The 27,994-nt window shown below is 42.3% G+C and overlaps 1 protein-coding gene across 1 annotated transcript; it reads left to right on the top strand.

Moving 5' to 3' along the window:
- Nucleotides 1–112: 112 nt before the first annotated feature.
- Nucleotides 113–27,526, top strand: Ccz1 (CCZ1 homolog, vacuolar protein trafficking and biogenesis associated). Its single transcript, XM_051205564.1, has 15 exons — nucleotides 113–327; nucleotides 1,401–1,498; nucleotides 1,596–1,689; nucleotides 3,031–3,108; nucleotides 3,479–3,526; nucleotides 5,294–5,377; nucleotides 8,623–8,798; nucleotides 11,442–11,523; nucleotides 15,730–15,791; nucleotides 16,076–16,187; nucleotides 22,879–22,912; nucleotides 23,541–23,658; nucleotides 24,747–24,905; nucleotides 25,302–25,429; nucleotides 27,186–27,526. Exons 1-15 carry the CDS (start codon nucleotides 217–219, stop codon nucleotides 27,239–27,241), a joined length of 1,440 nt encoding a protein of 479 aa, XP_051061521.1. The 5' UTR covers nucleotides 113–216; the 3' UTR covers nucleotides 27,242–27,526.
- Nucleotides 27,527–27,994: the final 468 nt, after the last annotated feature.

Below are 27,994 nucleotides of genomic sequence, written 5' to 3'. Positions count from 1 at the left end.
AGCCAATAAAATAAGATACATCACAGTCCATGAAACACGCGGGAAGCGGGTCTACCCGGATTTAGCAGAGATGAACGCGGGGACGCAGGTTGTTCTTCAGGGTCAGTAGCGATCTCTTCCGGGCCGACGGCTAGGGAGGCGGAAGTGCGGTGCTCCCGAAGGCTGCTGTCTCCGAGCGGGCGGAGGGGACGCTCCCGACGTGGGGGCCGGGCCGGAATGGCTGCGGCGGCCGGGACGGGGACTTGGGCGGCCCAGGAAAAGCAGTTCCCGCCGGCGCTGTTGAGCTTCTTCATCTACAATCCACGCTTCGGGCCGCGCGAGGGAGAGGTACACTGAGGGGCCTGCGGAGCCCGAGGAGGGTCCGGGCACCGGCGGCCCGCGTCAGCGCTCAGGAGCTGCAGGGAGCGTCCGGGAGGCGGCTCCTCTGCCTCCGCCGCCTGACCGAGCCTGCTCGTGCCTGCTGGTGCGCCGGGTGGGATGTGTCCGGCACTTGACAATGCAGGCCGGTGCTGTCAGGGAAGGTCCGTCAGGTTAATCCCTCCGCCCGGCTTGAATGTCTCCCTTTGACTCAATTCTGGGCAATGACGATTGAACTTGTCTTCTCTCTTGAAAGTCTTCGATTGCAAAGATGGAACCAGATTGGTGGACCGTAGTTCCCCAAAGAGGAGAAAACAAAAACCAAAAAAACAAAACAAAACAAAAAAATTCAAATTGACCAAACAAACTTGTAGGAGTCTCAGAAAGTTAATCTTTTTATGCCTCCTCCAAAATTCATGTTATAAGAGTTCTTGTGGTAAGGCGGTGGTGGCACACGCCCTTATTCGCAGCACTCAGGAGGCAGAGGCAAGCGGATGTCTGAGTTCGAGGCCAGCCTGGTCTACAGAGCTGGTTGCAGGGCAGCCAGGACTGTTACACAGAGAAACCTGTCTCCAAAAAAAAAAAAAAAAAAAAAAAAAAAAAAGTTTTTGTTTGCTCCGAGTTGAGGGCGGTGACTTCCTCAAAGGATGTCCTGAGCTTGTTTTTCTTGCAAGCAAATCATACTCATATTAAGAGACTGCCAGTCCAAGGACTCCTGAACCGACTTTGTTTAATTTGCCAATCTGTATTCCTGCATACGTGCATACCTCTTCTTCGAGAGGGTTGGTGACACATGGAAAGAAATCTGAGATTTTCATTAACCTCATCTTGTACTACTGATGAATTTGGTGAATATCACAATTATAAGACTGATGGGTGACAGTATTTACAACACAACGATAAAGTAATTCTTTAACGATAAAGACATTTTTAGGTTTTGTCCTTAGCCTCTATGATGGGAAAGGTAGATGGGTGTTAAACTCTCAGCACTACATAAACAAACAGTGACAGTAATGCTGTGTTTCTGTTTATTCCTGCCATAGGAAGAAAATAAAATTTTGTTTTATCATCCAAATGAAGTAGAAAAGAATGAAAAAATTAGAAATGTTGGATTATGTGAAGCAATTGTACAGTTTACAAGGTACTACTTTACATTGTTTGTTTGTAGAGATTGGTGAATTCTTTCCACTTACACTAGAGTTACTCTAACCATGTTTTCAAAACCTTTTTTTCCCTAGGACTTTTAGCCCATCGAAACCTGCAAAATCTTTACACACACAGAAGAATAGACAGTTCTTCAATGAACCAGAAGAAAATTTCTGGATGGTCATGGTATTTACATAAACATTAATGTGAAGTTCTGAGGACTTATTTCCTTAGGATTCACAGTAGAATTGGTTGCAATTTTAAAAAATATCAAAATTTCTATTCAGATTGGGGTTGTTTAATCCCAGCATTCAGGAGGCAGAGGCTCCTGGAACTCTGAGTTGGAGGCCTATAGAGTGAGCCAGGACAGTCAGGGCTACACAGAGAAACCCTGTTTCAAAAAGAAAAAAAAAGAAACTTTCTATCTACAGATGGAGTTCAATAGTAGAGTGCTTGCCTAGCAGGCATAGGCCCCTGCTGGGTTCTGGAATAGAAACCACAAACAAGCAAAAGTAATTTTATATCTAGTGGTATAACATGTTCAGTAATTATTGTGTATTTGTGGAAATGGTGGTGAGCATTTGTGTTTTTGTTTTTTTTTTGGGGGCGGGCAGCTGGAGAGACATAGTTGTTTGGTCTAACAGTCCTGAAACTCTGTAGACCAGGCTGGCCTCAAACTCACAGAGTTCTGACTGTTTCTGCCTCCAGAGTGTTGGAATTAAAGGTGTGCGCTGCCGCCACCACCACCCAGCATGTGTATATTTTTGGGTGCTCATGTCAACCTTGGGTGCCATTCCTCAGGAGTCTACCTGATTTTCTAAGAAAGGTCTCTTACAAAGATCCGGAGGCTTGCCACTTATGCTAATCTAGTTGGTCAGAAAGCTCTAGGAATCATCTGTCTCTGCCTCCCTAGTGCTAGGATTGTGCCACCCTATCTCACTTCGTAAAAATTCATTCATTCATTCACCTGTTTACTTATTTAGATGCAGGATCTCACTGTGCAGCCCTGGCTGATCTTGAACTCTCTTTGTAGATCAGGCTGGCCTGTAATTCATAGAGATAAACCTGTCTCTGCTTTCTGAGTGCTAAGAATGCTCTGCTTTTACATGGATGCTAGGGATCAAACTGAAGTCGTTGTATCACACTCCCAACCCTCTCAATTATTTTTATTTATTTGTACTATTTTATTATATGTTATTTATTTTCTTTGGCAGGGGGAGGTGTGCCATAGTACACGTGTGAAAGTTAGAGGGCAACTTGAAAGTGTGTGTTCTCTCCTTCTACCATGCTGGTCCTAGGAATTGAATTCCAGGTCATTAGCCTTGTAGACAAGTGCCTTTACCTGCTGAGCCATCTTGCTGGTCCTTGTTTATCTATATTTTATTGCTGGAGCTAGAACCCAAGCATATGCTCAGCAAATATTCTACCACTGAACTATATACCCAGCCTTAGATTTTTAAAATTAAGGGAAAGTTTAAAACATACAATCATATCATTATATAATTTCAGTTTTGCAAACTTTCATAGGTTGTTCGGAATCCTATCATCGAAAAGCAAAGTAAAGATGGCAAACCAGTTGTGGAATACCAAGAGGAGGAACTGTTGGTAATGTGTAGTTTCTGTTCCCATGCTTTTAGAGAAATGTGTTCCTGGGTATGTCCAGTAACTTACACTTGAACAAGGTAGCTTTTAAGAGCCTTCTTGGGGTTCATAAGTTCATAAGTTTTATGTTTATTGCTTACTTTAACATAGTCTTCTAAAAATACATAAGTGCCTTGTCTTATTAATACTGTCCACTGGTCACCTGTGTGTGAAACCCTTCTAAAAGTGGCTTATTGGTTTGTAAATTTGAATTTAAATACCTGTTATTTTAGCATACAACTACTGTAGGATCAAGTTTGTAATAATGATGTGATTTGCCAAGAGTTGTGTTGCTGTCCCTGGGTCCAGTGAGATGCTGTTTTCTTGTTTGTAGGACAAGGTGTACAGCTCAGTGTTGCAGCAGTGTTATAGCATGTACAAGGTAAGTGTGGCTCCCACATCGGTATTGCGGTCTGTGAAAGAACAAAGAAAGGACAGGCATTGCAAATAGACTGTTTTAAAATAATTTTCTAGAAATTAAAATATAATTGCAGTATTTTCTCCTTTCCTCCCTTCAGCCTCTCCCAAGTACTCCCCCTGCCCCATTCTCTCATGGTCTCGTTCTTTTTAACCATATGCATGTATGTATGTATGTTTGTGTATATATATTTAGATATATGTACACATACACACACGTATATCCTGCTCAGTTCATATAATATTACTTGTATGTATGTGATTTCAGGGCTTATCGCTTGGTGGGGGAAGACTAGTTCTACTGCTCTCAACATTCCTTAGTTGTCTATCGTTTTTAATCCAGGTTGAGGTCCTCCCTTCCTCGTTAGCATGTCTATTTGTGTCATCCTTGTTTAGGCAGCCATGTTGATGAAATTTCATGGGTGTAGCTTCTCTGACATTAATGCCTTCCTCTCTTCCTTTCTCTCTCTCTCTCTCTCTCTTTTTTTTTTTTTTTTTTTTTTTTTTTTTTTTGAGAGGCAGATTTTCTTTGTGTAATAGTCCTGACTGTCCTGGCACTCACTTTGTAGACCAGGCTGGCCTCAAACTCACAGAAATCCTCCTGCCTCTGCCTCCCAGTGCTGGGATTAAAGGTGAGCGCCTCCACTGTCACCGCACGGCTTCTCTGACATTTATAGGAGCGCAACTCTCACAACAAACTCCTGTTCCCCTGGCTCTTAGTCTTTCTGCCTCCTCTTCTGTGACCCCTGAGCCTGAGGTGCAGAAGCTGTGTTGTCGTTGTGTCATTTGGAGCTGGGCACCACACAATCACTTCTCTACATTCTGATCAGTCAAGATTTTCTGTAATGGTCTTTGTCTGTTACAAGGAGTTGTTTTTCTGGTGAGGGTGAGATCTGTACTTACCTGCAGGATCTGACTGGACTGGCATTCCCTTTGAAATTATGGTCTGTCCCCTTTATCTGCAAATACATTTGGGAATGTTTACAAACAAAGTTTCTCTACATAGCCCAGGCCGACCTCAAACTCACACTCATCTTGCCTCAGTGTCCTGAGTGAAGGGATTGCAAATGTATGTTGCCACATCTGGCTCTAAAATTAATTCTCTATTCTTTTGGAATACTGGGGATTGAACCCAGACAAATGCTCTACCACTTAGTTACATTCCCATCCTTAAAAAAACTTCTTTTAATTTTAGTTTTTAATTTATTAATGGGGTCAGAGAGATGGCTTACTGGTTAAGAACCTGTATTGCTCTTGCAGAGGACCTGAGTTCAGCTCAGGTCTATAGTTCCAGCTGTTTGGATAACTGAGGTTGGAGGATAAGTTTTGAGTTTGAGATCTCTTGGGCAACACAGAAGTACTGAAGTCTCAAAAATAAACAGATAAAAAGATGGGCAGAATTATTTTTTTAATTTATTTTATATAACAAAGTCCACTTAAATGAAAACAAACATTTATAGACAATATTTGGGAATTTGGGCATTGTTCTTTCCAAACTACTTCGATGGGCAGAATTATTAATCAACCTATGGAAACAGCTGTGTCTATCATGTAGTGTGTTGTTTTGTAAGTTGTTTATAATTTGGGCTTCTCCTCATAAATACTTTCTATGTTTAAAAGGACCTGAGTGTGTTAATGACCCTAGTTATAAGGTGAAACAGAAGAGCCTGTTAGCCTGGGACATGAGTAGTGGGACACTGACTTTATTTTCCACATTGTTTTACACCATTAGCTTTTTAATGGGACATTTATGAAAGCCATGGAAGATGGAGGTGTCAAGCTTCTAAAAGAAAGATTAGAGAAGTTCTTCCATCGGGTAAGTGTCCTGAATTTTATTTATGACTTTTTGTTTGTTTGTTTGCTTGCTTGCTTGCTTTTTGTTTTTTGAGACAAGGTTTTTCCATAGTTTTGGGGCCTGTCCTGGAACTCACTTTGTAGACCAGGCTGGCCTGGAACTCACAGAGATCCACCTGCCTCTGCCTCCCAAGTGCTGGGAAGAAAGGTGAGCAGCACCACTGCCTGGCTTTTATTTATAACTTTAATAACATGCAAATGCATCTTAAGAGAGGAGATATCAGTGCAGCTGATGATAGGAACAGTGGCTGAGATGAGAACCTTGGTTGATCTCCAATACCAGAGGGTTATGGGGCAATATAGAGGCAGACAAATTTGTTCTTTCATTTATTTTTAAAGGGGTGTGTGTGTGTGTGTGTGTGTGTGTGTGTGTGTGTGTGTGTGTGTGTGTGTGTAATGCATTGGTATTTTGCCTGCATGTATGTCTGTGTGAGGGAGTCAAATGCCCTGGGACTGGAGTTGTGAGCTGCTTTGTGGCTGCTGGGAATTGAATTTAGGTCCTCTGGGAGAATAGCCAATGCTCTTAACCACTGGGCCTTCTTTCCATGACCAATTTCTTGTTTATATCTTAGAATGTGTATCTGTGTGTGGGTATGTGCATGTGAGTGCAGTTCTCGTAGAGATCAGAAGAGGATGTCCGATTCCTTGCAGCTGGAGTTCCAGGCAGTTGTGAGCTATTTCCTGTGGGAGCTGGGAACTAAACTCCACCCCTCTACAAGAGCAGCAAGAGCTCTTCACCATGGAGCCATCTCTCCAGGCTCCAGATTTGTTTCTTTAGATGTAAATCCCAAATAGTCCTTGGATGTGGCAAAGAACCTGAGAATTGTTATAGCAAATCCAGAGCAATGAGGCGTTCCTCAGGCCTGTATTCCAGGCTATTGGAATAGAGTACCCTGTCTCCATCTAGGGCTCTTGGAGCAGCTTCTAGACATGTATCAGTTTAATCTTGTTCCATCTGCATTTGTGTGTGTGTGGCAGGCAGGGGTTTATTTCAAAAACTGTTTTACTACATGAGTTAGCTGATTAGAAAAATTAGAACGATTATCATCAGAGTTTACTTTTAGTTTTCTTCTCTCACATGCGCACACACACACCTTTTTTTTTTTTTTTTTTTTTTTTTTAGGCAGGATCTTATTGATTAGCCTATACTGACCTCAGATTCACAGTATAGTAATCCTCCTGTCTCAGCATCCCAAAGTGCTGGGATCAGAAATATGAGTTGTCACACCCAGCTTGTGTTGGTTCTATTTTCCTAACAGGACTTGTGTACTATCTCACAAAAAAGGGCTCTGTAGATAGAATTTCTGTCTCACCAGGTTCCATAGCCCTTTAGTCCCAAATTAACAGACAGAGGCTTATATAAACTTAATTATAAACTGTTTGGCTGATGGCTTAGGCTTCTTACTGGCTAGCTCTCTCTTAATTATTAACTCATAACTATTTATCTGTGTATTTTTACATGGCCTTATCTTACCAGAGTATGCCTGACATTCTATCTTCCCGGTAGTTACGTGGCGCCTCTCTCTCTTCTTGTTGCCTTCCTCCTCCCAGCATTCTCCTAGTCTGGTAGCCCCATCTATCCTTCCTGCCTGGCTAATGGCCAATCAGCATTTATTCATCAACCGATAAGAGAAACATATATTCACAGTATACAGAACATCCCCCATCAGGGCCCTGGCTTTTCTGGTGGTTTGAACAAGAATGGCCCTCATAGGTTTCTAGATTTGAATGCTTTGTCATCCAGGAATGGCACTATTTGAAAGGATTAGGAGGTGTGGCCTTGTTGGAGTAGGAGTGGTCTTGTTGGAGGAAGTATATACTGGGGAGAGCTTTGGGATTTCAAAAGCCCAAGTCAGTCCAAGTGGCTCTCTCTTCCTTGTGCCTATGGATCTAGATATAGAAATAGCACCTTCTTCTCCAGCACTATGTCTACATGCTGCCATGTTTCCCATCACAATGACAATGGACTCTGAAACTGTAAGCAAGCCCCTGTTAAATGTTTTCTTTTTTAAGAGTTGTCATGGTCATGGTGTCTCTTCACATCAATAGAACACTGACTAATACAGCTGTGACACAGATTCAGTCACATGAATGTGGTATGTACCAAGTGATGATACCGATAAATGAGTTACCAATCTCTTTCATTGTACCTCGGGTTTTGCTCACTTGCCCCAACCTCTGTCAAATTCAGTTTACATTTAAGAGGTAACTCAATTTATTTTCTCCCTAAAATATCTGTTGTTTTAGTTACTGTTCTATTGCTATGAAGAGACACCATGACCAAGGCAGTTTCTGGAAGAAAGCATCTCATTGGGGGCTACAGTTTCAGAGGGTGAGTCCATGGCCATCAAGTCAGGGAGCATGGCAGCAGCTAGCAAGCATAGCTGGAGCAGCAGATGAGAGCTCACATCTGTTTATAAGCAGCAGGCAGAGAGAAAAATGACTTGGTGTGGCCTGGGTTTTGAAGCCTCAAGGCCCAACCCCAGTGACAGATGTCCTCCAGCAAGGCCACACCTCCCAGTCATTCTGAAAATTGTCCCATCAGCTAAGGACCTAACATTCACATATCTGAGCCTTTGGAGGATTTTCATTGAAACCACCACATCTCATACCTATTTTCGTGTTGTCCATTTCACTTATTTGTATGCATGCAACCTGGGCTTGATTTTGGGTGTCTTTCTCAATTTGTTCTATCTCACGCACTGAGTCAAGGTCCCTTCCAGGAGTTGCCATTTCAGCAAGTTTAGCTGGTCAGCTTGCTCCAGGGTCCCCTGTCTCTGCCTCCCTCAGCTGGGATTGGGCAGCCACCATGCCTACCTGGCTTTTTATGTGTGTGACAAGCACTTTAATCTCTGAGCATCTTGAAGCGTTTCTCACTTTAATGATAATAACTCGCTCTGTCGCCATCTGTCTCCTTCCCTGTTCTTGTCCTCCTTGCCATCCTGTTATGAGTCAACTGTTGTCCTGACTGATTCTTATGAGATGAAACATACCAAGGACACACTGAGCTTTCAACTTTTATAATTCACAATTGATAGTGATTTCAAATCCAGTTACTCTTGACTTAACACTTGTTGGACTTTGTTATTGCACTATTTGTCAGTGTGTGACTGGGCCATACCTAGCAGCCTATTGTGAGATAATTTTCAGTGAGGAGCACTGTATTGAGTGTGCTGTTGTTAAGCTTGTGTCTTATTTTCCCCACAGTATTTGCAGACCCTACATTTGCAGTCATGTGACCTACTTGATATTTTTGGTGGAATCAGCTTCTTCCCATTGGATAAAATGACTTACTTGAAAATCCAGTCCTTTATTAACAGAATGGAAGAAAGTCTAAGTGTAGTCAAATATACTGCCTTCCTCTACAATGACCAACTCATCTGGTAGGTAATGCCCTGTGGCCTGGCCTGTAAGAGATGAGATCAGAGTTAAACACAGCAGCAATTAATGTGGTTGTCTGTCACACAGGAAATGGACACTAGTAGAAAATTCTTTGTAGGAATTGTGGGATTAGTAGGATTATTTAGAATAAAACTATTAATAAATAAAAGTACCGAGTAGAGTCAGGGACTGAGGAGATCTCAGTGGTTAAAGCCCTTGCTGTACAAGTCTTGGGATCAGAGTTCAGATTCCCAGAACCCACATAAATGCCAGGGGATATGGTGGCTGAAGGCAGAGACGGGGGTCTCTAGAGCTGGCTAGCTAGCTAATTTAGCCATATTAGCGAGCTCTGGGTTTGAGGAGACATTCTGCCCCAGTGAATAAAGTAGAAGCGCAATTGAAGAAGACTTCCGGTATTAACCTGGGACACTCCCATGCACACCTACACATGTGTGCCTACATGCATACTACAGACACTCATACATGAAAAGTGAAGAAAAAGGTGGAAGAAGTGAGGAGGGGCACTAGGGGGAGGAAAGAGCTGTCCTCGATAGCTTAGTGCCTCCACCAGAGACCGTTGGGATGAGTGTTGAAGTAAAGACAGCAGAAAGCGGCACACATATTAAACAGAAGCCAGTTTGACAGCACAAGTACCACATGGACACAAATGAATCGCTGAGATGTAAGCTAGTGAAAACATTTGGGGGAGTTTTATTATTGTGTGATACATGTGTGGGCACATGCATGTGGAAGTCAGAAGACAACCTGTGGAGTTGGTTCTCCTTCTGGTCTTATGTGGATCCTGGGGCTCCAGCTTTGGTTATCATGCTTGCATAGCAAGAACCTTTACCCACTGAGCCATCCTGTCCTGCTGGCCTGCTGGGTGTTTTATTTTGTTTCTGGTTTTTATTTGATTTTCTTGAAATAGGGCCGCGCTATGTAACTCAAGCTGGTATGTAACTTGTGATCCTTCTACCTCAGCCCTCATCTCCAGTGCTTACATTTGTCTCAAAAGGAAAGTCATACCTCAATTTTGGTTTTACTTTCTCCTTCATCTTTATCATCTCAGTTACTTGTACAAAAGATAACTTGTAACCGCCCATGTGTTTGATTTGGAAATCCCACCAGACTGCTGCAGGTTGGTGCTGCTCTGAAAGCAGCAAAGATTTTGGACCACTCTTCCCTTCCTTGCCTAGAGCATCTCTTTCTGTTCTAGGGTCCCTAGAGCATTTACTTTTATTTTATTTGTGTGTATGGGTATTTTGCCTGATTAAACCAGGCTGGCTGGCCAATGAACCCTGGGATGCTCCTGGCACCACCTCTCCAGCACTTGGATTGCAAGCAAGCACTGTCACACCTAGCTTATTTTTTCCCCCAAGACAAACTTTTCTGTGTATGGAAATCAGAGATCCACCTGCCTCTGCCTCCCAAGTGCTAGAGTTATAGTCATGTACCACTGGCTCACACTTAGCTTTTTACATGGGTGCAGGCACTTTCCTTGTGATGCATTTTTCCAGCTTCTGTTGCATTTTAGATTTGGTCAGGACTCATGAGAATTGAGGGTGGTGTAGGAGATGACCAGGTGTGCTGTCTAAGGGAAGGCATCTAGAGGAAGGGGCATCAGTTATTGCAAGAAAGGCCAGAACTCATTCTAACATGACAGGAAATGGAAGAGGTATTCATGTTGTTCTCCCAGGACTTTTTGGTTTCTTTGTTTATCTCCTGTCCCAAAATAACAACAAACACCTCTTCTAAGTTGAATGTTTTCCAGTTCCCAGCACTTTCCCTTATTTCTGCCTCATTTGAAATGATATGATTTGCCTGAAGCAAAATCCACATATATTTCTGATACCTGTGGTCCAGTTATATATCTATAGCATATTGGAACTTTCCAGAATGTGGTGTTCACTGTATAGGCCAGGATGCGTGCTACTAGAATGAATCATGTGGTTACTACTGATCCCTAAATAAATATGTATAGATTTCAGCCTGAAAGTCAGATTTATTGGACTTAAAACAAAACAGTATGTATGTTAGTACCTGTTTGTGTGCACACACACGTGTGTGTGTGTGTGCATGTGCAAGTACACATACATCTCTCCATCCACCATTGGTTCCAAACCCAGGTCGCCAGGCTGCACAGTAAATGCCTTTACTTGCTGAGTCTTCTTGCTAGCCCTTTTGGGCTTTTGTTTCAAATCTTATTTAAAATACAGAACTGTGGAGCAGCAGCTAGTAGCAGGTCAGCATGCAGTGCTAGTGCCAGCACTGGGTTTGTGTTTCCTTTCTGAAGTTCCTAGTTGGAGGACAGGGATCTTCTGTCTTTTTGTTTGAGACAAGGTCTCATGTAGTGTGGCCTGGCCTTGAACTCTTAAGTAGCAAATGATGACCTTTGATCCTTCTGCCTTTGCTTCCTGAGTGCTGGTTACAGGTGTGCACCAGCATACCCATTTTGTTTGTTTATAACACAGTTCTGGCAATGGACCCCAGGGCTTTATGCATGCTAGGCAGTTGCTCTCCTGTCTTAACTACATCCTGGCTCAGTATCTTCATATACGGTAAAGACAAAAATGAACTTTACTGTAGAGCAGGAAAGTCAGAAGACCAATTCCAAACTGTAACCCAGTGTTTTCCTGATGTTTCAGGAGTGGATTAGAACAAGACGACATGAGGATTTTGTACAAATATCTCACCACTTCACTGTTCCCCAGGCACATCGAACCTGAGGTATGATTGCATTCTACAGATGAAGATGTGGGCGTAGTAGACGGAGGTGGAGGTGGGTGTAGGAAGATGAGCCCAGGACTCTTCTGAGCTGCTTTGAAACTCAGTGATGTTTAGCTGTGTATTGATTGGTCCATGTATGTCATCTTTTCTGTGGTTTGTTGTGTTCAAAGGCAGTAGGAGGAGCAATTCATGGGTTAGAGACAAAACTGGGTCTTAGATAGGGTGAGAGGACTCTGAAGTACCAGGGATCTATGAGAGCCCAGTTGAGTCTGCAGCATCTTCATCTACATTGGGAGTGGATGACTTATTGTTCTGCTACTGTGGTACTTAATTTCCCAACTTTCCACAGAGAACAGTAAGCACTAGTGTTCTCTCCAAAATATCCTTTTATAGTTTAATTAGGTTGAAAGTGAAACATGTTCACAGTTCATAAAATCATTATTTTGGCTTGCTGTGTTCATTTGCAAGCTCTCTTTTCACCCTCATTCCATCTTTCTCCAACGTTTAAGACCTTGATTTGAAACAATAGAGAAACATCTCTGATAAACTCGAGAGGCATGTGGCTCACTAGCAGAGTTCTTGCTTGCATATAAAAGGCCCTGGGTTCCATCCTTAGCACTTCAAGCAAACAAACATTGAAAGAGCGGTCTGAGAAGGGCCTCAGCCAGAACTTAGTCCTTTTCCAGTCAGGCTGGACACAGTGGCCAGCAGTTGAGTACTTTCTGTGCACCAGCAATGTTCCCAGTGTACAACATATTTGCTTGCCCTCATAACCTTCTGTAGCAATCTCGGGAGTTGGTTACACTGTTTAACAGGAGGTTGCTCAGGCTTAGGGGACATGAGCACTTTGCCAAGATATGTTAGTTTCTCATCACTGACAGGATACCTGAGGAAAACATCTCAGAGCAGGAAAGTGTGATTGGTCACAGTCTCAGTGGTTTCAAAGATTGGCCACTTGCATGTGGCAGTGGTGCCTACCTCAGGATGAAGAATCAGGGAGAGAGCAACCAAGGATAGCTATATCTTTCAAGGGTATGCCTAGTGACCTACTTACTCTAATAAGAACCCATCTCAAATAGTCCATACAGCTTTGAAATTATCAAGGGATTTACATCATTGAGGTTGGCATCCACAAGGTCTAGTCACCTATCAGTAGCACCACCAGCTGGGGACCAGTCCCTTAACACACAGATCATTGAGGGATATTCTAGATTCAGACCATACAGTTGTCCAACAAGGATGTGGCAGAGCCAGGACTACTCTGCCAGATCTCAAAGCCTTGCTTGTAAGCACATCTTCAAGGAATTACTTCTGATGCTTGTCAACCTCTGGTAGCATGGTGCCACAACAGAAGACTATCTAATACTTGATTATATATATGCCTGAAGAACAATATGTGTGATGTGGAAAGCTGCAACACAGCACGGCACTATGAATTCGTACATATGAGAACTTCTCTTAGTATAGGGCCATGTGTTTCCACTGCTGGGTACTTACTATGCATTGGGAATATTTTGAGGGTATATGTTGTCTTAGTATCAAAAACTTTAAAAGGCCTTGCTTTTAAAATTTTCACTCAGGATTCCAAAAAAAGCAACTACAAATAAGTGAAGGAACAAAAATCTGAGGGAAAAAGAAATTGACTCACATACAATTGCTCCTCTGCATGTTCCTTTCTTCTACTCTCTCTTTTTTCTGTTTCTGTCTGTTTCTCTTTCTCTCCTTTTCTTCCCAGTTCTTGGGGGTACAGTTATATGTATGTTTGCAACAGTAATTCTTTTTGCAATACAATGTGAGGCTTGAGTTTCTCAGGGTCAGCAAGGCAGATAAGATTTACACACAGAGCAATAAACTAAAACTGCTAGGAGAAACTTTTAGCACCAGTTTTTAGGGCTGTGGGTCAAGGAAAGGGTCTAAGTTTAATTTTCACAAGAAACAAAACCCTAGTGCCTTCCAGTGCTCTGGCCTCAGTGATGGCACAGGCCTTCAGGAAAGTTTACTTTTACCTGAGGATGAGTAAATGGACTAACTGATTGCCTTTGTCTTTATCTTTTTAGGGGAAACAGGAGGGAGCAGTAAATCTCTGAGCTAAAATCTTGAGTTAATAAAACAAGAAGTTTGAGAATCTTTTAATGCAGGGTTAGTTTAGGTTATCACTTTGTTATCTGCCAGTGAGGTAAAGCCAGGACATGCTTATTTTTTTTTTTTTTTTTCTATCCATCTAGGCAGCTATGAATCAACAACTTTGGGTGTGTAGTAATTCTATGTCCTTGGCTATCTAGGAATGTCTTAGATGGAATGTTTTTGCCTGGGCCCTAAACACTGACCAAATGCCTGTTGAAAAAGATAATGGCAAGAAGGCAGATCTCTCTGCAATTGCAATGGAGAGGGGAACAAGGACCTGATAGTGAGAAACAGGTCTCACACATAGCTAATCAGTAAACTCCAACTGCATGGGAGAAATTGTCCCCAGTAAATGATCAGATAGTGCTAAACTGTAGGAAGTAAATCCCAAGTTTGTTGCAGAAAGGAATAAGCTACAGGAAGAATCTACAGCAAGAAACAGCCACTTTATTCACAAGACCATAATGCCAAATATAACTTTTGTACTGGTTTTATCCATCAGAAGAATTAAGAATTCTTCTGAGTTGTCTCATGATATGTTAGCTATATAATTACTGTGTGATCTTGTGGCTTGTAGCATCTTAGGATTTCTATTGCTGTGAAGAGACACCATGATCGTGGTAACTCTTGTAAAGGAAAACATTACATGTTCAGAGGTTTAAGTTTAGTCTATCATCATCATGGTGGGACGTGGTGGCATATGCAGGCAGATATGGTACTAGAGAAGAAGATGAGAGTGCTACATCTTTGATCTTTAGGCAACAGGAAGTGAACTGAGACACTGGGTATAGCCTGAGCATATGAGACTTCAAAGCCCACTCTCTCATGACACATTTCCTCCAACAAGGCCATACTTATTCCCACAAAGCCATGCCTTCTGTTAGTGTCATTCCTCATGAGCTTATGGAGGCCAATTACATTCAAACTACCATATATGTTAAAACCAGAACAAAAATCAAACATTTTTCAAAATATATTTAGTTTTATATGTGTGGGAATTTTGCCAGCATCTATGTCTGTATATCATGTGCAAAGTGCCTAGAGAGGCCAGAAGAGGGCATTGGATCCTCTGGGACTGAAGTTATAGCTGGCTGTGAGTATGGATGTTGCAAGTCAACCCAGGTCCTCTGGAGAGCAGTCAGTGCTTTTAACTGCTGACCAGTCCTCCAGCCCCTAAAGCAATATTTTTCAGCAAAATCAAAGTATGATACGTACAGATCTTTGAGGAAACTTGGTGTCATTGATAAGACAGATACTTGGACTCCACACAAGCCTGGTGTTGTCTTCTGCCATGGATGTTTAAGAGCATTTCTGTAACTTTGAGTTCCCACATACGGGAAATGAAAAGAAGATAGTCTTTATGGGATTGTGTGAAAAGATAGTGAGAACCTTATGCCATGTGGAAATTTCAGTTATTCTTGTAAAAGAACTAAATTAGTGTGTGGATTTAGATTTAGATGGAGTTACATTATCACTGTTCTGGTTAAAATTAGTTCTTTATGTACTTTTGTAGTACTCTTACTATATTTTCTTTGAAAATTTCATACATGTTGTGTACATACAATACGTAATCACATCTACCACCACCACTTCTTTTCAGCTTCCCACAGGACCCCTAAACTGTCCTCCTGCTTCATGTTCTTTTTTCGTTGTTGTATTATTATAACACTGCTCCTCCCCATCTCCCATCTCTCACATTATTTACCCTCCCTTCCTCAGGGTCCCTGAGCCTTAGATGGAGGTGGCAGAGGCTGATATAGAAGACCTGTTCTGTCACTGGCCACTCAGTCACTGATTCCCTGCACTTTGACCAGTTAGTTATCATGTTCCCCCCAATTTACCACTAACACTCTGAAAAAAACTCTGACCGAGGTTGAGAGAGTAGCACAGTTCTGTGGGCGAACACATACATTTTTAAGAATGTTGTTTCCTTCCCCCCCCCCCCCCCGGGTGGAGAGGAGAGGAATACAGGAAAGTGATATAGCAAAATAGCAGGAGACCAACCAGCAGGTAGGAATAATTTCTGTCAAACTTTGAAAGTAAAGAAAATCTAATTGTTCTCAACATTTGTTGTGTTTGCAGTTGGCAGGAAGGGATTCCCCAATAAGGGCAGAAATGCCAGGAAATCTTCAACACTATGGAAGGTAGGACTTTTATTGTTTGGTTTACGGTATTGGGTTTCATTATTTCTTCTGGTAAAGATAAAATCATGAGCATTGAATTGCCCTACCAGCAATAATCCAGAAAGGAAATTCTATTGTTTCCAGTGACATTAAACTGTTTCCTTATTGTATTCTGATTTGGTGTTTACCAACTGGCATCTAACATCAACAAAACATTGATATCCATTGACTAGGAATGTGTTCTATTTATGTTATGCTTACAATTTACCTCATTGAGTTGAGTCATCTCTGTGTTTACTTTTAAGATTTCTTACTGGACCCTTGAACCTTAATGATCCAGAAGCAAAATGCAGATTCCCCAAAATTTTTGTAAATACAGATGACACTTATGAAGAGCTCCATTTAATTGTTTATAAGGTAACAATTGTTTTCCCTCCAGTGTTTCAGATGAATACTAAAGCAAACTTCCTTTGCATGTGTAGACCAGCACCAGTTCAAACCTCTAAGATGCTTCTTAGAAAAGGTGTTGCAAACTCTAATTTCTGTAAAACTCAAAATGGGTGCTCTTCTGCAGTAGGAAGTTTGTTTTTAACCCTTTTAGGCAATTTTGCTACTAGTGGAAGAATTACTGGCTAAGGCGGGATATTCAAGTATTCCAAGTCCCGAATGCCCACAGACCAAAGGCTGTGAGAGGTGGTGCCCATGTGTAGATGCCTCCCATGTGTTTGCTGAGGCCATGAATTCTGCTTTTGCTCTGAACTCTAAAGTTTTAGACTGACTAATGGAAAGGACAGTATTTGTTTCATGATACTTCCTTGTGAGAATATGTATGTATGTTAGGTAGAGTTTTCTTTTCATTTTGGAATCAGGCTTCATTGTTTGCCCAGTCTGGTCTTCAACTCCTGGGCTCAAGCAGTCTTTCCTTCTGCCTCCAGTAGCTGGGACTGCAAGTGTATGCCACCATGCCTGGCTAGTGTTTCTTCCCCCCTTTCTCCCCTTTCCCTCCCCAGTCATTTGTAGTATAAGAAAGAAAACTGATCACAAGTCTCTCTTCTTTCATACCTGAAACTACAGATAGATTTTTAATTTAGAGGCTTAGAAATTATGTCCCAGGAAAACAGGGAAGAAAGGATGACACAGTTTGAGGGAACCCTGTCACTGCCTGGATAATGGAAAGATTAAAGGCAATGCCTGAGCCAGGTGGCGGGGTACCCTTTAATCCCAGCATGTGGGAGGCAGAGTCAGGTGGATATCTGTGAGTTCAAGGCTACAGAGTTCAATCTACAGAGTGCCAGAACAGCCAGGACTACATAGAGAAACCCTGTCTCAAAAAAACAACAAAAGCAATAGCTGAGAGAATTCTGAGAGTAGAGAAGGCTCCAGTTGAGGCTGTGAGGAGACAGGGCTGAGGCAGGCGACCACCTGTTTTCAGAGCACACAGAAACCCCCCAACTCAGCAGTGGCCAGCATAAGCCAGGTGTGGGATGTGGACTTGGAAAGAGAGGAATAAGGGTGTTGTCTCTATGCCAGTAGGTCCCTCCCTCTTCCTGTCCTTGCACACAGACAAGCCTGCAGCTGGGAGTGTTTAAAGGAAAGAACTGAAGGCAGAGAGAACAAGAGTGGTGATGTGAGCATCTGTGCCTGGGAAGCAGCCGACTCTCCCTGGAGCTCCATCTGCCTGACATGGCTGTGTCTGTCATCCTGTACCATATATAAAGCTGCCACCACCCCCCCCCCAAGCAGCTTTGGGTTCTCTTATGCTTAAGTATGACAAAAACCAGAAACCAAAAACTGCTACAAGCTTCAAAGGGGAAAACTGATTCTGGGGATAGCTGAGGATTTTAAAAATCAGTCCAGAGGAAGCTGAAGTGTGACTCAGTGGTTTTGAGCACTGGGTGCTCTGGCAGAGGACCTGAGTGTGATTTCCAGCAGCCAGGTTGAGCAGCTCACAGCTGTGTGTAACTCCAGCTCCAGAGGGTCTGCATTCTCTTCTGATCTCTGTAGGCACCAGATATACATGTGGTGCACAGACATGCATGCAGGAAAATAATAAAAATAATTAGTATGTATTAATTATAGAAGTTGTTTGCATTGAGGAGAAGCAGGAAGATATGAAAAGGTCCTAGCAGCTCAGTATAACGGCTCATGACTATAACTAGAGCACTCAGGATGATGAGCAGGAAGGTCTTAAGTTCAAGGTCTGCTTAGCATTTTGAGTGGGAATACTGTTCATGCCCCTCAATCCCCACACATATTATAGTAATCACAATTTAATTGAAAATATCACTTAAATTTTATTTTTAATTGTGATTGGATGTGGTGGTGCATGCCTTTAATCCCAGCACTAGGGAGGCAGAGGCAGGTGAATCTCTGAGTTCAAGGCCAGTGGGGCCTACATAATGAGTTTCAAGCCAGCCAGAGCTACACAGTAAGAGCCTGCCTCAAAAAAAATTTTTTTTGTGATAAAATATGCACTGTTAACACCATCTCTTTCAAGAATTTTTATCCTTTATATAGTAACTCTCCATTTCTCCAACCTAAAAAATATAGTTTTTAAAAGTTTTTTTTTTAATTAAAAAAGTTGTGTTTGTGTGTGTATACATGCAAGAGTACCTGTGGAGGGCATAGCACAGCATCAGAACCCCTAGATCTGGAGTTAGAGGCAATTATGGGTCACCCAAGGGTTTTGGGAACTGAATTCCAGTGCTCTGCTGTTGGAAACTGAGGCTAATGCTCTTAATTGCTGAGCCATCTCTCCAGTCCCAGTTGAAAATACAACTTTTGATAGATGGAATTCATTAGAAGGGTCATGGTAAGTTGGCCTGTCCTGGGTAAAAATAATAAGAGATACAGTCATGGAAGGAAGTAGCTCAGTGTTGTTTGCCTAGCATGCACAAAGTCCTGGTTAGTTAGGGTTTCTATTGCTATCATAAAACACCATAACCAAAACTAAATTATTTTAGTTTACAATTCTAGAGCATAGTCAGTCTTCCAGGGAAGTGAGGGCAGGAGCTGATGGAAGGGTGCTGCTTACTTGCTTGCTCCTCAAAACTTTTCTCAGACTGGCTGCTCCTCCCTCCCTCCCTCCCTCCCTCCCTCCCTCCCTCCCTCCCTCCTTCCCTCCCTCCCTCCCTCCCTCCCTCTCTCCCTCTCTCCCTCTCTCCTTTGTTTCTCTTTTGTTTTTGCTCTTTTGAGACAGGGTCTCTCTGTGTAACAGTCCTGGCTGTCTTGGAACCTGCTTTGTAGACCAGTCTGCCCTCTGCTTCCCAAGTGCTGGGATTAAAGACATGCGCCACCACAGAATGGCCTGAGGCTGCTTTCTTATAGAACCAAGGACTACCAGTTAAGGGTGGTACCACTCACAGTGGCCTGGGGCCTCCCACATCCATCAGTCACTAATTAAGACTTGCCTACAGGTCAGTCTTATGGAAGCATTTTCTTAATTCTGGTTCCTTCTTCTCAGATAACTCTAGCCAGCCAGCACATACATGGGTTCCATCTCTAGTGCTACTTAAACATGCCCCACACCACAGCACCTAAAATTATGGAATATTGAAAAAAAAGGGGGGGGGAATTAATTCCATAATTCACCATTAGTTTAGGGAGGAGAATGATGGAGGAATTATGAGAGAAAATGCTTCATTCAGAGGGACACAGATTGGAAAGATCCCCTGAATATCTGCTACAGTGAGTAAGACAGACCCTCATCTGCACTCAACACTGAACAGTCTCAGAGATATGAAAAGAATGTCCTTAAGAGTTTTCACCTGTAAAAGACTTCTCTTCAGCTCTAGGTGCTATGCACCAGCGGGAAAAAGACTTCTAGAGTTCGGAGAAGAACTGGGGGCGTAGCACAGTGGTAGAGCACTTGTGAGCCATGTGTGAAGTCCTGGTTTCAATGCCCACTGCCTCCCCAAAATAGTCTCAAGTTGTGAGAAAATGGTTTTGGTATAGGTTTTGATGTTGAATGATGACAACAACAATAATGCTTAGTTTTTGGTGCCAGGTAGCAAACCCAGGGTCTCATGCATGTTATACAACTACCCAACTGTAGGTCATTTTGTTCTCGGGGGCGGAAAAAACCGTATTCCTTACACCCAACCACTGAGCAGCAGTCCAGCCTCACTGTAGATTTCTTTGCTAAACTAAACCAACAATCACAGATGAGACAGAAAAACAGACAAACCTAGTGGCGTTTCACTACACCCCTCTATCCTCTCAGTATCCTGCATAGGGCATGGAGGGCAAACCAAGAGAACACCCAGGATCCACACCTGGGGGTATGCGACTGGCCCAGAGCAGTAATGATGCATACTCTAAAGCAGAAATTGGAGTAGGGACGATCTATTGTCTCTAGCTAGAACCCTTTGAGTGCTCAGGCTCAAGGGTCTGAACTCTCATTGTGCCAGGTGAAATATTCTTAACTGGATCTCCACTTCTAGGCTCAGTCTATAGATAGAGTTTAAGGTGTGATGTTGGCATGTGTTATGTAGAATCCTTATCTTTTTAAATAGCCTTTTGGGTGTGTAATTTACCCATTTAAGGTACTCAATTCAGTGGCCTCTAGTTGTAACATTGAGGAACCCCCCAGAACTACCTTCACTTTGGACACCAACTGCTTTTTGGGGTCACCTTTAAGGTCATTAGTTCATGGGAAAAAACTCTGAAAAGCCTTTCTGCTCACAGGTATAGGTTGTTACAGTGAATGCGCTGAGATGGAACTCAGCCCAGGGTGTGAGAGTGGTAAAGAACACTTACTGCACAAGAGTGAGGACCTGATGTGGACCTCAGCACCAACACGACAAGCTACGGATGGTCTCATATGCACCCGAATCTCCAGCTCTGGGGAGTAGAATGGAGAGTTCTGAGAAAGGAGGGTTGCTGGGCCTTGTTAGCTGCCTGTTTAGTTGACAAACAACAACAACAAAACTGTGAGCTCCAGTTTAGGAAAAGACTGCCTCAATGGAATAAGGCAGAGACGATCAATCGATGCCTTCCTCTGATCTCCATGCAGTACACATGGACACACAAACATACACAGCACACACAGTCAAGAAGGAAGTGTGTGCAGCAGCAGGGTCTGGATGTCTAGGGACATTGTTTCCCTACCATGCCCAAGATTTTATCAGGAATTGGTCATGGAGACTCAGCTGGCCTCCACATGGTTGACCTCTCCAGTCCTGCACCTGTCAGGCTGATTCTGGAGGACTGGGAAGGATTAACCTTGCTTTTTTTGGTTGAGATTCCTTTGTCTGGTGTAGGTGTGAAGGTAATGCCAACATAGGATGATTTGAGAAGTATTCTGTCCTATTTTTGGAAGACTTTTGCAGGATTGGTGTTAACTCTTTAAATGTGTGGTGGAATTCTCAATAGAGCTCTCTGTACATGGGTGTTTCTGTGTGTGTGTGTGTGTGTGTGTGTGTGTGTGTGTGTGTGAGAGAGAGAGAGAGAGAGAGAGAGAGAGAGAGAGAGAGAGAGAGAGAGAGAGAGAGAGAGAGAGAGATTTTTATTTTAGTTCTTTGGTACAGGGTCTCACCTGGATGTCCTGTCCTGGAACTCACTCGAGACCAGACTGGCCTTGAACTCACAAAGATTCACCTGCCTCTACCTCCCAAGTGCTGGGATTAAAGGTGTGCACCAGACTCTGAGTTTCTGAATTATGAGTTTCTTGTTGTCACCTTATTTTGTTCTATTTCTTCTTCAGGAAATTTCAGTAGTTTTTTTCTTTCTCGGGCATTTATGAATTCCATTAAGTTAATTAGTTTGTTGGCATACAGATATTCATAGTACTTTTCCCTCCTTTCATAGTTTTTCATAGTTTTTTCCCCTCCTTTTCCTGTAGAGTCCATAGTGAAGTCTCCCTTTGATTGCTGATTGTGGTACCTGGAGTTCTCAGTCATTTTTTTTGGTTCTAGTGTGAAGAGAGTTTGCAGTCTTGTGTTGTTTTCTTCTCAGGAGCCAGTGCTGTTTCCTTGTGTTATCTTCCCTGCTGGAGTCATCTCTGCTTTGATTGTTGTGGATCCTTCTGTTTTCTTCAGGTTCAGTTTGCTCTTTGTTTTAGTATCTTCAGATGTTACCTCAGGTTACCAATTATAGCTTTCACTTTCATCTGAAGTTATAAAGACAGTCAGTGTTCACATGAGAGCTTTTATAACACTGTGTTTGTGTGGGTTTGTGCACATGAGTGTAGCTGCCTTTAGAGGCAGGGCTGCCAGATTCCTTGTGCCTGGAGTTTTGTGAACTGTCTAACATGGATGCTAGGAACTAAGTCAGGTCCTGGGCAAGCCCCTACTTGGTTTCTTTTTTGAGACATGGTTTCATGTAGCCCAGGCTGACCTTGAATTTGCTGTGTAACTAAGACTGCTCTTGAACTCTTGATCCTCCTGCCTCTATCTCCTGAGTACTGGTATTACAAGTGTATACCACCACATTTGGTAATTTTAGTTTTATTTATGGTCTTGGTTGCTGTTACTTGCTAATGTCATAACTGCAATTATCTGCTAGAATAAAAGGAGGCAAGATCATAGCAACATGTAGTCTCTTCTAAGTTTTTTTTTTTTAATGGAAATTATCAATTGTACACAGAGAGATTAGAACAGTAAAATTCCAGGCATCTATCAAAGCTGAATTAATAATATAACAAACATTATTATTGTTGTTTATTTTTTGAGATAGGGTTTCTCTGTGTAGCTCTGGTTGTCCTGGAACCCTCTCTGTAGACCAGGCTGGTTTCAAACTCAGATTCCACCTGTTTCTGCCTCCTGAGTGCTGGGATTAAAGGCTTGTGCCACCATACCCAGCTTCAGATGCCAGTCTTTTGTCTCTCCATTGTATTGTTTTGTTTTTGAGAGCATTCTAAATTATGCCACTTCATTTGTAAATCCTTTGTGTCCCTGACTGATGAGACCATGCAATGTAGCATAAGCAGTGTCATACCAAACAAGACCTTCGTATCATCCTCTGTACTGTCTGCCTCCAGACTGCTCAGCTGACAGAGCATATCTTCTTACCGTTGATCTGTTGAAATCAAGAAAAGCTCACCACATTTGCTTACAGCACTCCCCCCCCACTCTGTACCAGTTGTAATCTCTGGTTTGTCTCCCCACAGGCCATGAGTGCAGCTGTGTGCTTTATGATTGATGGTAGGTGCCTTCGTGGGTCTTCTTGCAGCCTGACTGGGTCAGCTCTCTGCAGTTTGCTGGGTTCTGTCCTTAAATGATCAATGTGTTGTCACCAGCCATGGAGAGGTTGTCTTAATCACTGTCCCCATTTGGAACCTCTGCCACCTTCATTGACCCCTGTTACATTTAAAGTTCTTCTCACTGACCCCACTGCCTCTCTGTGCCTGCTGACTGACTGGTGGATGGCAGTGGTGCCTGCCCTCTAAGGACTTAGGGTTAAATGAGGTGAATCAAACAGCCAGTGACTCCGAGTGCTGTGTCATGTATGTTAAATACTTGGCTTGATCTTCTTAGGTGTTTCTGGGGTGGGCAGCAAGTTTGCTGCTTAAGGTATATAAAGCTTCCCCCAATAGGGAAAAGGCTTCCCTTTTCATGTTAACTATAACCAACTGTAACTTTTCTATTTCTGTTCAGTTTGGGAGGAAGGGGCATCTGATAGTCTGTTTTATTCTCTAATTGTCTTTATCTCATTTAGTTGATCAGTAAATTTTTCATTGGAATATTATCAAGTATTGAAGAGTAAAATGAGTAGGAACTGTTGGGCACAAAGTACTGTAATGCTGAGTGCTGTTCCTTAAATTCCTGCCAGCTTCCACGCAGCTGACGCTGGATTTTTGCCGAAGATTGGACAGCATCGTTGGGCCCCAACTTACAGTGCTGGCATCTGACATCTGTGAGCAGTTCAATATCAACAAGAGAATATCTGGGTTTGTATCTACCTCATGTTTACTCTTTGAACTGCTCTGGTCACGTGGCAGTGGCTGTCACTGAAGAGTGGGGGCAATGTTAACACTAGAGCATTTCCTCAGGATCTAGAAAGCAGTGATGTCCCTAGGGAAGGAAAAGGTATATCCCCATTTGAATTTCATTTTACTTCAGTGGCGGAGGCTAACTGTAGCTTAACATAGCTTTCATTGGGGATAGTGGAAAGTTTTCCTTACACAGTGAGCTGCAGTCCCATTTACATGGAACACACATTCATTCCCAGTTCTGGAGATAAACAAAATGTTATTCTCCTAAATCAGGGTCAGCAGAGATCAGTTCTTTCTGTGATAGAACAGGTAATAAATAAGTCAGACTGCATGGACAATATAGTTTCATTTAGAAAATCACATGGGAGGGAAAATATTTTTGTTTAAGAATTAGATGAGCTCTCTGGAAAAATCTGTCATATTGGATAATTACATGTTATTATTATTGGATGAAGTATTGGTTACAGCTGAGATTTTTTTTTTAATTTTTTAAAAAGGTTTATTTTATGTATATGGTGCTCCATCTGCATACATGCCTGCACACCAGAAGAGGGCACCAGATCACATTATAGATGGCTGTGAGCCACCATGTGGTTGCTGGGAATTGAACTCAGGATCTCTAGAAGAGCTGCCAATGCTTTTAACTACTGTGCATCTCTCCAGACCCCACTAACTGAGATTCTTGACTTGAGCACCCAGGCATAGAAAATACAAGACCTTTATATACACTTAATTAATATTTATTGAATGTGTATCTAGGTCAGAGCATGGTTTGCAGGGATCGGTTCTTTATTCTCATCATGTGGGTCCTGGGTTCCAACTCAGACCTCAGGATTGGTGGAAAGCACCTTTTCCTTCTGAGTTGCCATGCCAGCCATGCCATACAGTTTTAGTTCATGAATTTTGTGTTCAAGGGGTTTTCTTGGATTTTGTTTGTTGAGATAAGGTCACAGGTACTTTGAAGGTTGCCCTTCTATACTTTTAAACTTTTCACACTATGGCTGTGCAGTTTGAATAATTATTCTTTCATATTGTTTGGACAGGTCTGAAAAAGAACCCCAGTTTAAGTTCATCTACTTCAACCATATGAATTTAGCAGAGAAAAGTACAATTCACATGAGGAAAACACCCAGTGTATCGCTCACATCCGTCCACCCAGATCTAATGAAGATTCTAGGTGACATCAACAGTGACTTTACCAGGTAATTCTAGCAGCTTCTCAAAGTAGGCGTTGTCGTTCTGAGAGTGGATTTTAAAGATTTGTATTTATTTTGTTTGTTTATAAGTTTCACTCTATAGCCTAGGTGGTACTCAAAATTCTCCTGCCTCACCCTTCCCAGTGCTGAGATTATAGACATGTGCCAGCATGCTCAGCTAATTCATCTCCTTTAAACCAAGTGATGCAGAGCCCCTGAAAAGGGCTCAGGCTCCACCTACTCGTGGGTGCCACGCCCACATCACACAAAGCTGCCTTTCATTCACACATAACTCCTTGACTATTTATAAGGACAGTTAGTGCCATTTCTTGTTTTGAATTCTTTTTCTCCTCATAGTCAAGCTGTGTATATAAAACTGTCCCATCTGAAACTTTCTTACAGAGCGGATGAAGATGAAGAAATCATTGTGAAAGCCATGAGCGATTACTGGGTTGTTGGGAAGAAGTCTGATCAGCGGGAGCTGTATGTGATTCTGAATCAAAAAAATGCAAACCTGATTGAAGTCAATGGTAAATAGGATTTGCTATTTCAATTTTAATGTCACTGATATTTCAAAATGATCTTTTCCCTGTATTAAGAAACATTATAGAATCTGTACATGGTACACACCTGTAATTTTCCAGTACTTGGGGCAGGGAGTTGCTGAGGCAGAAGGATCAGGTGTTCAATACCATCCTCAGCTACATAGTGAGTTTGAGGCCAGCCTGGGCTACATGTGACCCTGTCTCAGAAAAAGTAAATAGGACCTGTGAAATGGCTTAGTGGATACAGGAACATGCTGCTATGATTGATGACATAAGTTTGATCCCTGAGACACACAAGTTGTCCTCTGACATCCACACATATGCCATGGCACACACATGCATGCCCATGCCCACATATGTGCATGCTTGCACACACACAAATTAAATATGAAGTTTTAAACTTAAGAGTGCCTTAAAAGAAAATTTTGTTTTCCCTGGGCAGTAGTGGTGCATTTCTTTAATCCCAGCATTTGGGAGGCAGAGGCAGGGGGATCTCTGGATTTAAGGCCAGCCTGGTCTACAGAGTGAAAGCCAGGGCTATATAGATAAAACTTGTCTTGAAAAAAAAAAAAAAAAAAAAAAAAGATTTCTTTTCTGAAGTGTTACAAAAAGAAAAATAAATCAACAAATAGCTCACAGTTGTACACACTGAGTACAAATGCCTTTTATATATCTTGTGATGAGAACAAGTCTCTCTAAACAAGCTGCCAGATTGGCATGGTCCTTCCAGCTGTCACCATCTGCACATGAGCAGAATGTAGACAGTTATTTTCTGCCGTCCCATCAAAGTGAGCTTGGTCTAGCTCTGCACAGTGTGGCCCAGCAGCTGCTTTGTGGGCATTAATGAATATTGTCTTGGGAAAAGGGTGCTCAGCTGTAGAATGGCACTAACAGCAGCACAGGTAGGGGACATAGCCTGTTAAGCATACCGTAAAGGAAATCAAGGGTCTTACATCTTTTCTTTTGTCTGTTTGTTTTGGGGCTTTTTGTTTGTTGTTTGTTTGTTTATTTGTTTTGAGACCAGAACGCATGACTGGCTGGCCTGAAATTTGCTATGTAGACCAGTCCAACATTGAACTTAAACCAACCTCTGGCCTTTCTCCAAAAGGTTGTGATTACAAGCAGCCTCATTGTACCCAGCCTTAAGACATTTTATATCTACTTTGCATTAATATTTGTATGAAAAGCATCAGTTCGTGCATGCCTGAAATAAAAATAGGAATTTAGAGGAGTGGATATGCATTTCAGTGGCACAGCACTTGTGTAGCATGCTCAAGGCTCTGGGCTACTTAGCACACACAAATGAAAATGAAGTGGGAGTGTAGTAAAGTGAGGGTCATTGTCCCTGTGAAGCACTTGATTTACATTTCAAGACTGTAGCCAGAGTTTTGGTGCACCCCATCAGCTTCCAAAGAGCATCACACTTTTAATGCCCTGACCCGTGAGTATCTCAGGAACTCCTCAAACCCAGTCTTTCTTTCGAAGCACCAGGAGAGACATTTCTAGTGTGTTGGGAAACAAGGTCTCAGAAGGTTGTTACTTGTTTCCCCAACTGCCTTTTCTGTTGGCTATCTTTGTTGTTGTTATTGTTACTTACATTTCTGGAATTTAAAGTCAATTAATACAGACTTACTTATTTCCTAACTTTATCCCTTAAGAACTGAAGGTACTGATCAAACCATCTAACCTATAAGGAAAGAAGCTGTGTTCCTTGACACACTGTTTTCTGTTCTTTCTGCAGAAGAGGTGAAAAAACTCTGTGCCACACAGTTCAATAACATCTTCTTCTTGGATTGACTCCAGTGGCTCTCCAGAACCTCTTCAAAAGCCTCAGCAAACCTTTTGTTTACCATTACAACTTACTGGTCATGACATTGACTGGATTAGTGACAATAGTAAAGCAATACCTGCTTTGAAAAATCAAATTTCTACTTGGTCTGATGATTCCCTGAGGTTTTTAGATGCTAAGTATTTATGTGGAATTAATTAAGGGTAGTTAGCTGACTATCATTCCATTCTTCTGACATTATGTGGATATTTTACTGGGAAATAAGACTAATAAATTGTTAAAGTTTTTAAGAATCCTGGTTCCCTGTTGAGTCTTCTGTTGCTGGTTATTTGACTTCACTGGTCAGTGGTTCAAAACTCACAATCAGGGGCTAGAAACACAGCTCAGCTGTCAAGAGCACTGGCAGCTCTTGCAGAGACTTAGGTTCAGTTCTCAGCACTGACTTGGGTGATTCACAACTTCCTATAACTCAAGCTAAGCTCTAGGACATCGACCTTCCTAATGCTGTGATCCTTTAATACAGTTCCTCATATTGTGACCCCAACCAAAAAATTATTGTTGTTGCTGTTTCATAAATGTAATTTTGCTGCTATGAATCATAATGTAAATATTTATATTCAGGATATCTAATATGCAACCCCTGTGAAAGGCTCACTCAACCCACAGGTTGAGAACCACTGCTCTCAAGGATCTCATGCCCTCTTTTGGGCTCCTTGGGATCTGTACTCACATGTACACATATGCAAACATACAATTAAAAA

This window comes from Phodopus roborovskii, unplaced genomic scaffold (genome assembly GCF_943737965.1).
Source record: "Phodopus roborovskii unplaced genomic scaffold, PHOROB, whole genome shotgun sequence".
Classification (NCBI taxonomy): domain Eukaryota; kingdom Metazoa; phylum Chordata; class Mammalia; order Rodentia; family Cricetidae; genus Phodopus; species Phodopus roborovskii.
The sequence above is the reverse complement of the archived record's forward strand: the minus strand, read 5'-3'. Positions and strand labels throughout refer to the sequence as shown.